The sequence below is a fragment of the Carassius auratus genome, linkage group LG28B (assembly GCF_003368295.1).
Source record: "Carassius auratus strain Wakin linkage group LG28B, ASM336829v1, whole genome shotgun sequence".
NCBI lineage: Eukaryota > Metazoa > Chordata > Actinopteri > Cypriniformes > Cyprinidae > Carassius > Carassius auratus.
The window spans coordinates 3,815,039-3,831,618 of record NC_039293.1 but is presented as its reverse complement, the minus strand read 5'-3'; the positions used below and the strand labels follow the sequence as shown (position 1 = coordinate 3,831,618).

The window sequence follows — 16,580 nt, the reverse complement described above, 5'->3', positions numbered from 1 at the left end:
CAACTCGTGTTGTAAAACGATGAAAGTGAGAAGGAAAGCGCGATGCTCGGCGGACAGAACCGTGCATCACACGCGCGCAGGCGGCTGGTCGAGCGCCAGGGATCACCGGGTGACGGTACTGTCTGCGCGTGCTTCAGTCTCATCACAGGATGACGGCGACAGGACCCTCCTGATGAACCTCTCTTAGCAGTGCACCAGACCGGGGATCGTTCAGTCGGTTTGGATTCGATCGTCCGGAGACGAACTTTAGGGTCTGTGCATATCTGTCCCGGACGCATGCACTTTCCCTTTATTATTTACACTACACATTCATGAACGCGATCCAGCCTAAACTAGGCGACTAATGAAACTCTGCTTTATGAAGGGAGTTCACGACACGCATCTTCGCAGAAATGGCCCGTTGGCTTTGATCTTTATGCTCGAGCGAAGCAGCGCAACAGGACGCAGTTCGTCGCATCTGCTTCATCGCCGTGTTGGGGGCGTGATGACGCGTCGCTAGAGTCAAACTGAAGCTGCTCAGGTGAGAAGCATCGGCATCTCCGCTCCCTGTCACCTGAGATGGCCATCAACAAACCCGGCTCCATGCGTGTAAGTGTAGACCATCGGTCTCTCCTGTGAGGCTCTAACGCACTTCACATCATCCATTCTTCATTAGTCTCTGTGTGAGCGCGCGCGGTCTTTAAAGCTACCTGTATAGCCCACTTCTGTAAATTGATACTAAACAGATAGAATGAACATATTCTTCTGTCTCTTACTATCTTAATACATGTAGCGAAGACTGGGTTATTTATTGCATTTTTTTTACTAAGTGATAGGGTTGATTTATTCTGCAAAACTGCAGTGCACTTAATAATAAACAGAGCGTTAGTGTTATGAACGGACTTTTCAGTGTTCTCGTTGGTTTAGCTTATAGACTGTATAAAGAAGTAAACAGAAGCAGGTGGACGTTATGTGAACTCTCCTTTGCCCTCAGTCACACTTTACTACAGTGTTGTGATTATATAATGAGCTCTGTGAAAATGATTTCTCTTGTTTAGCATTTGGACTGCAGTGTGATCTTGTTGCTGGTGTGATGTAGGGTAATTGCCCAGATTAGCTCTTTTGGTAATCTTTGTTCTGCAGGTGCTGGTGCACAGTGTGGTCAGTCTTGTTTACATGATTCCTGTAAATGTTACTGTATCAGTGATGGTCTGCCAGCATGTGTCAGGAGCTTCAGGAGAATATCTGGCCAGTAATTGGATTGGTTTCTCTCTGCTGTTTTGCAGAACACTTGTTTGATGTTGGACTGTCTGTTGTTGTGGCTTCATTGTACAAGCCACCATTAGGGTGTGATCGGATGAGAAAACTAATAGTTTCCTGAAATCTACTGACATCATGAAGTCAATATTGGAGTTTATTTATTTTTATACATGAGGTCATTCATATTGCACTCTAATAATATATATGTAGTAGATAGATGCATATATTTACAAATTGCAGTCCTTCAATTCAAGGAAAATAGACCACATTTAATGATGTTTTTATATTGGTGTTCTTGTTAATATGGGAATAAGCATTCTTTGTGTGTGTCTCTCTTGTTGTTTAATAAATTAAATCACCTCTAGAACAAGAAGCCCTGCATTATGATTAAACATAGATTATAAATTATAAACATTATAAATTAGAATATGTCTAAAAATCCCACAGATGCACATTGAAAGAGGAACGGGAACTCTTGCTGCTAAATGCAACAGAAAATCAGGGCCCTGTGTAACATTGATGATTCAGCTTCGTCCAGGGAAGAATTAAAAATTAAACAGCTTTTTCCGAGCCCATCTTGCTCTACCGTAGACGAGAAACTGTTTCAGCTGGCTGGCTCAGCTGTTCTCTGTCAGTACGGTATGTCTACCAGGGTTTTGACTCGTTTTTAATGTTTCAGCACAAATGTTAAACTGAACTGATGGTCAGAGGCAGACAAACACACTCTATTCAAGATGATTGCAAATGCATTTATCTGTAATTGTTATTTTGTCTTGGTTGCATTTTGAGTGCGATTTAAAATGCAGGTACATGTGGTTTTTAAGTGTTGCCACAAGAGGCGCTATTGAGCATTAGCTTAACCTCCTGTTGTGTTGAAAATAGAAATATTACTTTTGTGCGGTGGGTCAAACTGACCCCTACTGGTTTCCTTAAAATTTTCCAAAAATCTACATTAAAGGTGCTGTATGTAAGTTTTTCACTCTAAAGCATAAAAATACAACAATATGTTTGCAGATATTTAAGAAACATGCTAAGCTTACATAGTTGTTTATCTGAAAAAAAAAAAACAATTCTACAGTCAGTTATTCTCCTGCAAATAACTAAAGCTAACCATTAATGTTATGTAACATTATTTGTACTTAGTATAAATAGCATTAACCGCTATTTGTATTTGGTGTAAATAACCTCTGTCTTTATGTCTGCTTCTCAAAACCTTGTGAGGGTAAACTGGCTTTCTCACACAGTCCTGCAGTAGACTGATAATTGAGATCCCCCCAAAAAGAACAGAACAACTAAAAACATTATTTCACAACAAATTATGACTCCAGCCTTTAGTTTTGAGTCTTGAATTTCATATTGTTCGCTGTTTTTCAAAGTGTTGATTTTTGGTGAATAACACTGGAAACCAATGGGGGTCAATTTGAAACAAAGCTATTTAGATGTAACCAAAATTCGCTGAATGAGAAAGTAACAACATTTTAAGAAGAAATTAATAGTTTACCCATTTTCAAGTAATTAAATCGAGTGTGGGTCAAATTGCCCAACACGACAGGAAGGTTTAGTGTGTTAAATGACACATTGCTTGCAGTCATGTCTGCTTTAGTGTACTTGTTTGGTATGTTTCTGCCCGTGAGATTTATCTGTGAGGTGTTTGTGTAACTGGCCCACTCACTGGAGAAAGATTGGTCTTTTATCCTGGCTGTGTCCCTCTTCACCCCCGGCTTTTGCAGCCCATTAGATGCATTAAAGCTCATTGCACAAAATCAATAACCTGCTGTGGGTCGTTTGCTAAAACAATTGTCCAAATGTTTTTCTTCTGCGAGAGGAGCAGAAATCAGCCCTAATGCCCTCAGGCTCAGTGAGTGTCACCGCTGGTAATGCGAGCGCTCCTGTTATAAGCTTTCTGTCCATTGTGTTTGGAGAGAAACATCTCTGACGGCTTGAAGGGCCCTTATGGTGAAACTCACCACCATCTGTTTACATTACAAGAGAAACATGAGCGCCATCGGCACGTAATGAGAGACTGATGTTTTGACAACACTTGAGCACATTTTGACCACCTCATTTGAAACCAATTTTGTAGATTTGCGCATGAAAGCTTGATGCAAATTTGCAAATTAATAGTCATGCAGATTTGGTGCAACATTTGGTGGGTAAAGGACAGAACCCTAACCCTACTTTAAAATAATCTCAAGCAAAGTAAAAGCATGATTTAAAGCAAATATTCATCATGATCTGGGTCAGAGATGATGTAAATGTAATCAGCTTTTCTTTTAATAGAATTTGGTGAATTATTATCCCTTTTTGTTCTGAGGTAAATCCTGACAAAGTCCTGAAACATATACAGTCTTTCAGTGAGTGATCCATTATAATGGTTAGAACCCTAATCCATAGAGTCTAAATAACAGCAGGATATACCCTGTACATACAGGAAATGATGTCATGCTGCACCACCTCCGTTTGTTTGGCTGCTTTAGGATGGATGTGTAACATTGCTGTGCTTGGTTTTTCTTAACTCACACTTTGCTGTTGCACCAAGCGTTTGAGTTTTATGTATAACATTTTATATATTACTTTTATAATACAGTGTGACATGTTCTTGGTACTAATTAACAACATTAATGTTAGCGTCTTTTCCCAAAAAAAAATAAAAATAAAAATCTCAAGAGTCCAAAAGCATTTATTGCATGATGAAGCCAATTAGAATGTTGCTAGAATGCCTCTATAATTCAAGTTTTGAGTTTTTATTTCTAATCTTTATATGATAGGCTATTTAAGTAATATGTCAAGAATCAGCACGTGTGCATGATCACAATTGTTAAATACATTTTATACTGTAGTTCAACATACAAGAAGTTAATTGAGTGAGTTCTATTTAAGACACATTTTGTCTTTTTGCGAATGAAATAGCTCCAAATAGCCGAGTGTGTGTGCATTGGTTTATCCTACCTTCATTATGAGGACCAGATGTCTTATAAATACAAATTGTAACTTTTGGCATGAAAAACAGCACAAAAAAAAAAAAATCTTTTGTAATCACAGTACCCTCCACCCCAGCATCCCCTTGAATTTTTCGAATTCGACCACTGGCTATATGGCGTCTAAAATTATTTTCTAATTCTTAGACCTGCAGTGTCTCATCAGTTGAGTCACTAATTATATGCAAAAAAAATGTGCTGACGGCAGACACACATTATTCTCTCTGAAGTGACTCTGAATAATACATCTGTGTGCAGCAGAGTTTCATCTGAAATGTCCCTGTGATTTCACAGACAGTCATGATTGTGTTTGATTGCTTTCCGAATCATGATGGTCCTGTCAGAAACGATACTTCACTGAAGCTTCCATTAGAGTTCAGATCCTAAATGTTCAAATATGAAATGAAAAATGGACTTTATTAAAATTGCATTCATAGAACAGTGTTACTGATTCATCAGAAAAGATAAATGTTCTTTTTAATCTAATTTTTTCAACCAGCTGATATAGAGATGTTTCACTGTTTTTCAGTGAATATATGGTTTTGTTATGAAATATTTTGCAAGCAAAATGCATTTGCGTTTCGCATTGACAATAAAATGATTATAAAAGTCTAAAGGGTCATGCTAAACTCAAACACACATATTATATGATATTTGGAGCTATATATATATATATATATATTAGGGGTGTAACGATACGCGTATTCGTATTGAACCGTTCGGTACGACGCTTTCGGTTCGGTACGCGGTACGCATTATGTATACCGAACGGGAGAGAGAAATATAATGATATGCGTTCAACAAGGTAGCCCAATAACCCAAACAACGCAACAGGCAACGCCCCTGACACTCCCGAAGAAGAAAAAAACACCAACTTATATGTTTATGTTAGGCTACTCAGTCAGGCGCTCGCTCACTCAGTACGCGCTGAAGGCTCGTTGCAAAATAGCCAATGCGTTTAACAGACTAGAAATGAGAAGATCCTCCAATAACCAACAGGTCTGGTGTTTGGGTGCACTTTGGATTCCCTTTAAGCTATAATGGTGATGGCAAGAGAGTGGTGGATAAAACAACAACGGTATGTCGCATCTGCAACATGACAGGGTACACCAGCGGGAATACAAAAAAAAAAAAAAAAAAAAAAACACCAGCGGGAATATCTGGGATATATGCGTCAGTACTATCTGGGAAAAGACGAAAAAAAGGAGAAACATGCACGCAACAAACTATCCCTGCAGCATTTAGATACCGGTATTATAGCTTACAGGGAATCCAAAGTGCACCCAAACACCAGACTTGTTGGTTATTTTAGGATCTTATATTTCTGGTCTGTTAAATGCATTCGACATTTTGCAACGAGCCTTCAGCGCGTGCTGAGTGAGCGAGCGCCTTAGGGGCCGTTCACATATCGCGCCTAAAAACGCATGGAAAACGCTAAGCGCGTCTTTCTGCTCCTTTCCAAAGCGCTCGGGCAGAAGCGCTCATGAGGCGTCTGTCTTTGCTAAGCAACAATGACGTGCTCTCTCCATGAGACGCGGAAATTTCAGCGAAGGATAAATGGATTTGCAGCTCTAAAAATCGCTTGCAGTAGCTCTGCTACTAAATTTATTTCAAAATTGCAATCCATATACAACTATGATCAGCTGTTCCTTCATCTTGGCTGAGTTTTCAACATTGTTACGGGAAAGGATGAAGCTGATTGGTTAGTTCTTGTCACATGACCCGCGGTGCGCTTGTGGCATTCTGAAAAGTTGAGATGTTTTTACATTTTGCTGTATCTAAAACGTACCGAACCGAACCGTGACATCAGTGTATCGTATCGAACCGTGAATTTTGTGAACCGTTACACCCCTAATATATATATATATATATATATATATATATATATATATATACACATATACATATAAAAAAAACCTGCTGGTGCAAGAAGTTATTTAGACGTGCACTGATTAGTGTTGAAGTAGATTTAGCCTGATTCGGTTGGTTTTCTGAGATCCGTTCATAGGATTTTTGTCTTTCTCAGCAACAATAGTCCTCCTGCTAATTCAGTTTTTATTACATTTAAGTTGCTCATTGTTTCTGCCAAAAGCACTAAGAGAAATGGATCAGTCCACTCAAGCCTCACTAATGACTTCCTGTCCCTCTTTCTCTCTCTCTCTCTCTCTCTCTCTCAATGTCTTCAGTGTCTCTCGTCCACACGAGTCTTTCATTGATCCGTTGTGAGATGTTTAGAGTCTCAGGTGTAGTTTTCACTCAGTGAGACGTGTGGACTAGCAATCATTCAGATCTCTTGAAATCTGATCCCCTTCGCACAAAACCCATGATACACAACATAAAACAAACATGATATGTGGAGCTTCATTCTGGGGTTTCATTTTATTTCCTGGAGCATTGTGTTTGCGCTGCTACAGTATCTTGTTGCTATGGGTGTGTTTAGGTGGTGTTAAGGCACGGTTGGGTGGTTGATAGGATCTACTGAGTAGTTGCTAGGGATTTACTGTGGTTTCTAGGCTGTTGCTGGGGTGTTTTGGTGGTTGTTATGAAGTTGTTAGGGCTTAAGCAGTCGTTAGGGTGTTCTTTGTGGTAGTTAGGCAGTGGCTAGGGGCTTCTTGGTGGTAGTTAAGTGGTTGTTAGGACTTAGGCAGTCGCTAAAGTGTTCTTGGTGGTTGTCAAGGTGTTTTTGGTGGTAGCTGGGCAGTTGCTAGAGCTTAGGCAGTCGCTAAGGTTTTCTTGGTGGTTGCTAGGCAGTTGTTCTGAGAAGTTGAAAGGACTTTATTGTGGTTGCTAGGGTGTTGTGCGTGGTTGCTAGGCAGTCGCTAGGATGTTGTTGATGGTAGCTAGGCAGTTTCTAGGTCTACGGCTTAATTCTTTATTTAACCTCTTGGGAGGGATTCAAATGTAATGAAATTTGAACAATAATATATTCAAGGTGCTTCTCAATAAATTAGAATGTTTTGGAAAAGTTAATTTATTTCAGTGATTTAACTCAAATTGTGAAACTTGTGTATTAATTAAATTCAATGCACACAGACTGAAGTAGTTTAAGTCTTTGGTTCTTTTAATTGTGATGATTTTGGCTCACAATGCTCCAATTCACTCCAAATCTCATAAATTAGAATATGGTGACATGCCAATCAGCTAGTCAACTCAAAACACCTGCAAAGGTTTCCTGAGCCTTCAAAATGGTCTCTCAGTTTGGTTCAGCTACACAATCATGGGGAAGACTGCTGATCTGACAGTTGTCCAGAAGACAATCATTGACACCCTTCACAAGGAGGGTAAGACACAAACATTAATTTCCAAAGAAGCTGGCTGTTCACAGAGTGCTGTATCCAAGCATTTTAACAGAAAGTTGAGCGGAAGGAAAAAGTGTGGAAGAAAAAGATGCACAACCAACCGAGAGAACTGCAGCCTTGAGGATTGTCAAACAAAATCGATTCAAGATTTTTGGTTAACTTAACAAGGAATGGACTGAGGCTGGGGTCAAGGCATCAAGAGCCACCACACACAGATGTGTCAATGAATTTGGCTACAGTTTTTCTGTAGTTTTTCTACAGTTTTTTATCGTATTTCTCTTGTAAAGCCACTCCTGAACCACAGACAACATCAGATGCATCTTACCTGGGCTATAACCAAGGTCCTAGAGTCTGGAGGAAGGGTGGAGAAGCTCAAAGCCCAAGTTGCTTGAAGACCAGTGTTAAGTTTCCACAGTCTGTGTTGGTCCATTGTGTTTTTTGAAAACCAAATTCACTTTACACATTTACCAAGAAATTTTGGAGCACTTCATGCTTGCTTCTGCTGACCAGCTTTTTGAAGATGCTGATTTTATTGTGTATATGTTTTATTATATAACATTATAAAACAATAAAAAAAGGTCTAATATCTGTTGTCTTTGTTTTTGGGTTTGCTGTAGTTCTGCAACCATTTTCTATAGTTTACCTCCAATTTTCAATTTTACGGTTGCAGAGACAGAAAGTGTTTAATTCTGCATACAAATGTTTCTTTTTGAAAATGAGTTTGTATACCTCAGTTTTTCAGACATGTGAACTTGTGTTGTTCAGTCACTTCGTAATGTTGTCTGTAAACACAGCGGTCAGATGGCTTCTGGGAAACGTTCCCAGCTGGAATACCTGAGCGTTACGCTGTCAGTCTGATTTGTGGGCGGGGCCTCATGGGCGGAGCCTGGCAGACCCTGTGAAGCATCACAGGAGGGTTTCCAGTGTCATTTCGGAATGTAGTCACTTAATTTAACCTGGTCAAATTTGGACCTGAGGTGAAAGATGCATGGATCAAAGTGCTGATCATAAATTTATTTTTCATGTTTATATTCAGAACATAGACCTCTTTCTTTAGAACAGCTTGATACAGTAATAACTCACTTCTTTGCTTTGCGTCACTAGATGTTGCAGCCAGATCTATCCGAGGACAGTAGAGACCACGAGTTACGTGCCTTTATATGGATAAACACACAGATTACAGGAACATTTCACACAAAAATGAATATTTGCTGAAAATGTATCTACCCTCAGACTATCTGAGTTTGTTTCTTCATCAGTTCTGAAGAAATATAGTAGGCTATTACATCACTTGCTTATCAATGGATCCTCTGTAGTGAATGGGTGCCGTCAGAATGAGAGTCTAAACAGCTGATAAAAACATCACAATGATCCACAAGTCATTCACACCACTCCAGCCCATCAGTTAATGTCTTGTGAAGCCTTAAGCTGCATCTTTGTAAGAAACAAATCCATCATTAAGAAGTTTTTAACTTCAAGCTGCTTAAAAATATGAGTCCATAATCCATACTAACACTTCCTTCAGTTAGAACTAGTGATGTTTTTATCAGCTGTTTGGACTCATTCTGACGGCACCCATTCACTGCAGAGGATCCCCTGCTGAGCAAGCGATGAAATGCTGCATTTCTCCAAATCTGATGAAGAAACAAACTCATCTACATCATGGATTGACTTTGGGATCGCTATTCATTGTTGTTTATTCTAGAAATGGTATTTCAGCTGAAGTAAGTTTGAGACACTGTTTGTCTGATGCACTTTTTTTTTTGTACTGTTTCATTTCCTCTTTGGCTCAGAACAGTCACAAGTCACAATATCATAAATATATATTGTGTATTAAAACACACAGACATGTAATGGTGCCAAGCTGCAGAGCTCTTCTCTGAGCAGGAAGTTGGTCGAGAGATTTCAAAAGAGAACCATCCACGTGCCCGTGTGTGTGTGTGTGTGTGTGTGCGTGTGCAAACAGCAGTTGTCTCTTGTGTGTCATGTCGAGACTAACAGGAAGCTGTTGTTGTCGTTCTCTGTGAGCGGAAGCCATCGCAGTGTGTGGTGTCAGTGGCTCTAATAACAGACAGAAGCGTGTTTGATCTGAGGAGAACGCGAGAGGAGAGGAGGTGATGGACAGTGAAGATGCAGGAGATTGTTCACAGGAGGAGTTACCCTCCAGCCCGGTGGAGGCCGAACATGTGGTAGGAGCTCAAAACCTGCTAGACTCAAGTGGTTCCAAACCTGTATGGGTTTATTTCTTCTGTGGAACATAAATGAAGATATTTTAAAAAAGATTGGAGCAACTTTAGTATAGCTATTTCATTATACAATTATTGTAGCTGTATTAATAGTTTGAGTTAGTTTATATTTTAAGATATTAGTCAAAGTTTTAATAATTTTTTTTATGGTAAGACACTTATTAGTTTACATTTATTAATCTTTTTTATGTCAGGTGATCTGAAATCATTAAAATCAATTTCAACATTTATAGAAGTTGCATCTGTTAATATTATGTAATGCACCTGAGCTAATATGAACTAATAGTTGTGACTTTATCAACTAAAGTTATCAAAGATAAACAAATACTGTAAGAAATGTATTGCTCATTGTTAATGCATTAACCATTGCTAACAAATGGGACCTTTTCGTAAAGTAGCAGTTTTTATTCAAACTGATTTCAGTTTTAGAATTAAATGAAAATTTGGGGTTTAGCAACTAACTTAAAATAAAGTTTAATTATTTTATTTAAATTAACAAAATAAATTAAGTTAAAGTGGATTCCATCGATTTTCAATAATAATAAAAAAACATTTAAACATCTTCTGCATTGTTTGTTTAATATTTAAGTCTAAAAGATTTGAAACAACATGAGGATGGATTAATGATGACAGAATGGACATTTATGGCTTAATTATGCCCTTAAATCCTGAACTGAACCTCTGTGAGATGTAGATCATTACGACTGGTTCATAGCTGTTGTGATTTAGCTTTTCTGATGTTTCTGAACCGTGTTTGTAATGAAACTATTGCTGCTCAGAGCTTAGTGCCGTTCACAAAACATTCGACTTCCGTAATGTGACGTGTTTCTGAGTGAAACAGGATATCAAGATAAAATTAGACCATGAGTTGTTGTTTTTTATAAATGATTGGATGGTGAATGTGTCTCTGTCTGAAGGTGGCTGATGAATAAGAAAGGAAAAGAAAGTCATTGCAGAGGAGTAGAAAGTTCAAAGCATGAAGACAAACATTTTTTTGCTTTAGAAACATCTGAAGGATCATTAGCAATAGATCAGGAATGAGTATTAAAATACATAGGATTCATGTAAGAAATAGTGTTTTGTAAAACATACTCCTAATAACTTGGTTTTAAATACAAATTTGACTGTGTAGTGCTATAAAATTAACACGGAGAGCAGCTTGGATGTTGTCTGTTGTCTCAAAGTGGGAAGGTCCCTGGTTCGAGCCCCAGCAAGGACAGTAGGCCTTTATGTGTGGAGTTTGCATGTCCTCCCTGTGATATTTTTGAGATCTTTTCTGAAACTTTAGACGAGATGAATCTGAAATGATTTGGGTCTTTTTGAAACAAGAAACAAACTTAAGCAAAACTGAAGGAACTTAAAGAGATTTCATTGTGGTTTTTCTTTCCTACATGGTTTATGCACGTGTTGAACGTACTGAAGTTGTGTGTTTTGTTAAGTGAGCCGCTCATGGCAGAACTTCCTTATTGAGTCACAATGTTCATGTGTGTCAGCTGAAATATAACGCGGGCTGAATGTTTCTGCGGTGTCTTGAGTCTTGTACCTGCTCTATTTACACTGCCAGACTTGTGTTTAGTCTTTAAATGGTTGTGTGAACTGTGTTATATTTCAGCAGGGTGATGTTTGATTACAGTTCGGCTCAGTCTGTGTGATTGTCTGTGTCTCTTGTGTCCACATTGGCCAATGAAAATAAAACGCAAAAGAGAACTTGGGTCGAAACTATCCATGATGATAAGGTTTCTCTTGATGTTGTTGACTTCCTCTGCATGAGCGCTGAACCACAGACCTGCCCTTTGATTCTCCTCACACCACTGCTGACTCATTACTGATCGCTAACAAAGACTACAACACTAGTTTCAATTACAGCTGCAAAGACCAGTTTGAAAGCACTGAAACTGTATTAGATCCTCTGGAAAGCCTCGTCGCACTTGAAGTTATACAAGAAAGTATTGCTTGCTAAAACGTATTGTGATTAATTTTACTGTAAAGCTCCTTTTAAATACATTTGTATTGTATTAAGTAAGTGCTTTATGAATGTAAAAAGTAAAAACTGGTTTAATATATTTTAAAGTCAAACATTTTTATTCATCAAAAATGCATTATATTGTAATGTGTCAAGCACAACTGTTTCCAACATTTATACGTTTCCTGAGAAGCAAATCAGCATTTTAGAATGATTTCTGGAGGATTTATTTTAAATTATAATAATATTTAAGTATTTCCTCTATTTTTGCTCACATAAATGCAGCCTTGGTATGGGACAGATACTAGTTCTTATGTAAACATAAAAAGGGATATATATATATATATATATATATATATATATATATATATATATATATATATATATATATACACACACACAAACACACACATACATTTTTTGTGTTGTTTTGCTATAAGAGTTCCATCTGGTTCACCCAAATGTTTAATGATGCCATATATTTCAGTTCAGACTTCATACTTGCATTAAAAAGATCACTGCAGAATCAGACACTTGATCTAATGAGTGACATTCACAGGTCTAATATTTGATTCCTCTTCTCAAACACACTCTGAATCTGGTGTAGACTGTCGCTGGAGGTTTGAGATGTCTAAGAGCAGGTGGTGTGTTTATGTCCCGCTGTGAAGGAGTTATTTATGGTGGTACTGAATCAATGTACAGCAGAGTGCCGTCATTGACCCCGGATCTGTTAAGAGTCTCAGTCTCAGACATCACACTCTTCATTTTGTTCTTTTGAAATCGAGGTGCACTTTGTATCAGTCCACCAGGAAACAGTCTTGTTTACCGCTGCAATGAGTCTGCAAGATCTGTCATTAATACATGGATTTTCAGTGTTTGTTATGTATTTGTGTTATTTTTTTCTAAGTCACAAATTCTTGCTATTGGGGTTCCTCAAGGCTTAGTACTTGGACCACTTCTCTTCTCCATCTACATGAGTCATTAGGATCTGTCATTCAGAAGCATGGCTTTTCTTATCACTGCTACGCTGATGACACTCAACCTCTCATTCATAAGAGATGATCCGACGGTAGTTGCTCACATTACAGCCTGAGTGACATTTCTAGCTGGATGAATGACCATCACCCAACCATTATTGTTATAATTGGATGGAAAATCAGATTACAGAAACTACACACATATTTACTGTACTTCCATGTGTTTTCATTTTTCATTGATATTTCATCAACTGCAGATTTATCTATCTATCTCTTCTGTCTATTGATCTATCTCTAGCTTCCATTTGTCTGTCTCTCTGTCGTTTGTTCTGTCCATCATTCTATGTATCATCTCTTTCAATCTTTCATTCTATCTGTCTGTCTCTATGCATCCTTCTATCTGTTATTTTATCTAGCTGTCTTATTGTTTTCTGTCTATCGTTCGTCTATTTATCATTGTGTCATACGGGACCTCAGTCTGCCAGCACTGATGCATGACCCCTCCTGTTTCTCCCAGGATTCGGATGGTTTTTCCGTCCTGGAGCAGCTGGGACTGGACCAGAACTCTGATTTCTCAGACTCCAGCGTGCAGCAGCGGCTGGACGAGCAGCGAGAGAGGATCCGGAGGGAGATCCGGAAGGAGCTGAAGATAAAAGCTGGTGCGGAGAACCTGCGGCGGGTCACTACTGACAAACGTAACGTCCAGCAGGTGGAGAGCCAGTTACGCAGCTCCAGCCGCAAACTGGACTCGCTCCACACTCAGCTGCAAGAACTGGACGCCCACATTGTGGTCAAGGGTCACGATGACAGCAAAGGTCAGGGGCCATCATTATTATCTTATCTTTAAGAATACATGCAAGAAATGTGTTCAATGAAAATGTGTAATAAAATTGTCATTTGATGATGTGATTTGTTGATGTCTATATATATCTACAGTCCTCATAATACTGTTAGACCTTGACCCCAGATGAATGTTTGACCCTTTCTTTGACCCGCAGATGACCTTCAGTCTCTTGGGACGCCAGGTCGCTCCTCAGCCAATCAGGACAGGATTAAGGCTCTGGAGCGACAGCTCAACATTGAACTGAAGGTCAAACAGGGGGCAGAGAACATGATCCCCATCTATGCCAACGGGGTTACCAAGGTACTGACTGTCTATATATCTATCTGATTGTCTCTCTCTCTCTCTCTCTGACGGATTATATTTGACAGTCTAGCTATCTGAATGTCTAACTCTATCTGGATGTCTGTCTTTCTGGATGTCTATCAATTTAATTGTCTATCTGGGTGTCTATCTGAATGTTTATGACTATCTGTCTGAATGTCTATATCTGACTGTTTGGATGTCTACGTGTCTGTCCATCTGAATGTCTATCTATCTATCTATCTATCTATCTGAGTGTATCAGGAAGTCTGTCTGTCTATCTATCTGTCTATCAGGAAGTCTGTCTGTCTATCTATCTGTCTATCAGGAAGTCTGTCTGTCTATCTATCTGTCTATCAGGAAGTCTGTCTGTCTATCTATCTGTCTATCAGGAAGTCTGTCTGTCTATCTATCTAATGTCTCCATCTATCCATCTTTCTGTGCTCCAGGATAAAAAGCTGCTTCAGTCAGCTCAGCAGATGCTGCAGGACAGTAAGACGAAGATTGACATCATCCGTATGCAGATTCGTAAAGCCATGCAGGCCACCGAACAAACAGAGGACATTCAGGGTATGTCTCACTGCTACAGACGTGTTCTGTCTCTCTCACTCTGACAAATAAGAGTTTAGCAGCTTAACATTGTCATAGAGCTCTTTAATGGCTTAAACACAGTGTAAAGATCCCTTAACATCACTTTTCTCTGTTTGCCTCTCTGGAGGAAGTCTAATTTCACAGTCACACTTCTTTAGCATTAGTGAAAGTGAAGTGACGTGTGGCCAATGATCGTGACCCATACTCGGAAATTGGGCTCTGCATTTAACCCATAAATGTCAGCACACACTTCAATGAACACACACCCAGAGCAGTGGGCAGCCAATGCTGCGGCCCCCGGGGAGCAGTTGGGGGTCTGTACCTTGCTCAAGGGTCTCATATCAGTCATGGTATTGAAAGTAGAGAGTGCTGGATATTCACTCCCCCACCTACAATCACTGCCAGCACTGAGACTCGAAACCGCGACCTACGGGTTACAAGTCTGACTCTCTAATCATTAGGCCACAACTGCCCTGTCTTGGCCTAATTAGTCTTGTCCATACTGCCGCCCAGGTTCATTCAACAGTGACACTGATATAAGGGCACTAAAACTATTTGCATCTAGTGTAATATTTCATACATGGTGAGGACATGAATCCACACGTTTTGCAAACCAGTCTGCTGTCATCTTGTCAAACAGTCTAATTCTGGCAAGTGATTAATGACTGTGTCTTTCCAGACCGCTGTTTGTCTGTTTAGAAAAACAAAAACTGAGAAATGAATAACGTTTAAATGAATCTTTACTATACAATGACAGTTCTTTTAAACTTTTGTGAGGAACAGACTCAAATTTAATTAACTATTCACCAGCAATCTTCCCAAACCAATGGCATTTGGCTGCAACAACCCAATGGCATAAAGGAAGAATTTCAGTCAATAGGGCCTTTTGCACAGCAGGAACCTTTTCATAGTACCAGAACTAACTGTGGAACTTTTGGGCGTTTTCACACTGCCAGAACTAGGTACGAGTTTAGTACCGGACTGCCTTTTTTGGAGAACCAAATTAGCTCCTACTCTGGATCAGGGTCTAACCAGCACAACTGGTACTAACCGTGACTTAAGTAGACAATGATTGGCCAGACACGTTCGAAAACGTCCTCAACTGACATGATTTAAAACACTGTGTAACATACTGTGAACTTTGTGTTAACTTATTTTGCAAGTATTGTGAACAGCGATAAATGTACGGACACTGAACTGCAGGCAGCTGTAGAAAAAGTAGCACTGCCACTTGTCGTTGGAGATTCTTAGTCCTCCTTTCTGTTCTTTCAATCGCTTTACACGTACGTCGATACGTATCCCAGTACTTTAGTACTGTACATTGAGTTCTGGAACTAAAGTCCTAATAATGAGTTAAGTTTAAGTCTGTTTCTCACACAATGACTTCAGAAGACTTACAATATAGTGCACAAGTTGTATGGACTGGTATTTTAGTACCAGTAGATGCTTTTTGGACCGTGACATTTTTGGGCTGTTGTATAGAAAAGAGCTGCATGAAAATGTTTGGATGTATTATCCCTTAGTGAAGTATTTCTCCATGCCTTCATTGATTGAGTAAAAGAGTCCGATTTAAAGAAAGACGTGAGATGTAAACAGAAAGATGAGAGCTGGAGAAGAGATGGAGTGAGGAAATGAACAGAGCTGAAGCGTGCGGCTCTAATGGACTCTAATGGCATGTTTCGGCGCTGGACTCTCAAGTGTCCCAGGGCTGGACGGCAGCGACTGGTTAAGAATAGATTTATTAATGCCGCTCCACCCTCCGGCCATCAGCGTCCATTGTTTGGATGACGTTTGACGTCCTGTGAGGGGATTTGAGGATGGGTCTCTCCTTCAGCAGGATCTGCAGTCTCACTTGATAATTCTTGTTGATCCATAACATCTGTTGTTTCATTTAAGGAGTCTTCTGCTTTTCCAGAGTCTTAAGTTTAGAGAAATATCATGTCCATGAGATTTTGTCCTGTCAGTTTGATTCATCGTAATGTTGATTCTAAGAGCTAAAGTGCTAGAAATCATGGTTGATGTCATTTCTGATTTGTCATTTCAGAAATGGAAAGTCAGGCCAAGCGCACTGCATTTCTTGCACTGCTCTCTGGCTGTATACTGCACTTTTTGTAGTCATTTATATTGGTCACTGCACTTGTCA

The 16,580-nt window shown here is 39.3% G+C and overlaps 1 protein-coding gene across 1 annotated transcript in view; it reads left to right on the top strand.

The window, feature by feature from the left end:
• The first annotated feature begins 445 nt into the window (after window positions 1–445).
• Window positions 446–16,580, top strand: part of LOC113067760 (serine/threonine-protein kinase N2-like) — a 30,150-nt gene continuing 14,015 nt past the window's right edge. Inside the window, exons 1-4 of the mRNA XM_026240215.1 lie at window positions 446–588; window positions 13,220–13,517; window positions 13,701–13,846; window positions 14,296–14,416. Of these exons, the coding sequence (XP_026096000.1) occupies window positions 559–588; window positions 13,220–13,517; window positions 13,701–13,846; window positions 14,296–14,416 (595 nt within the window). The 5' untranslated portion in view covers window positions 446–558. The remainder of the gene's footprint in view (window positions 589–13,219; window positions 13,518–13,700; window positions 13,847–14,295; window positions 14,417–16,580) is intronic.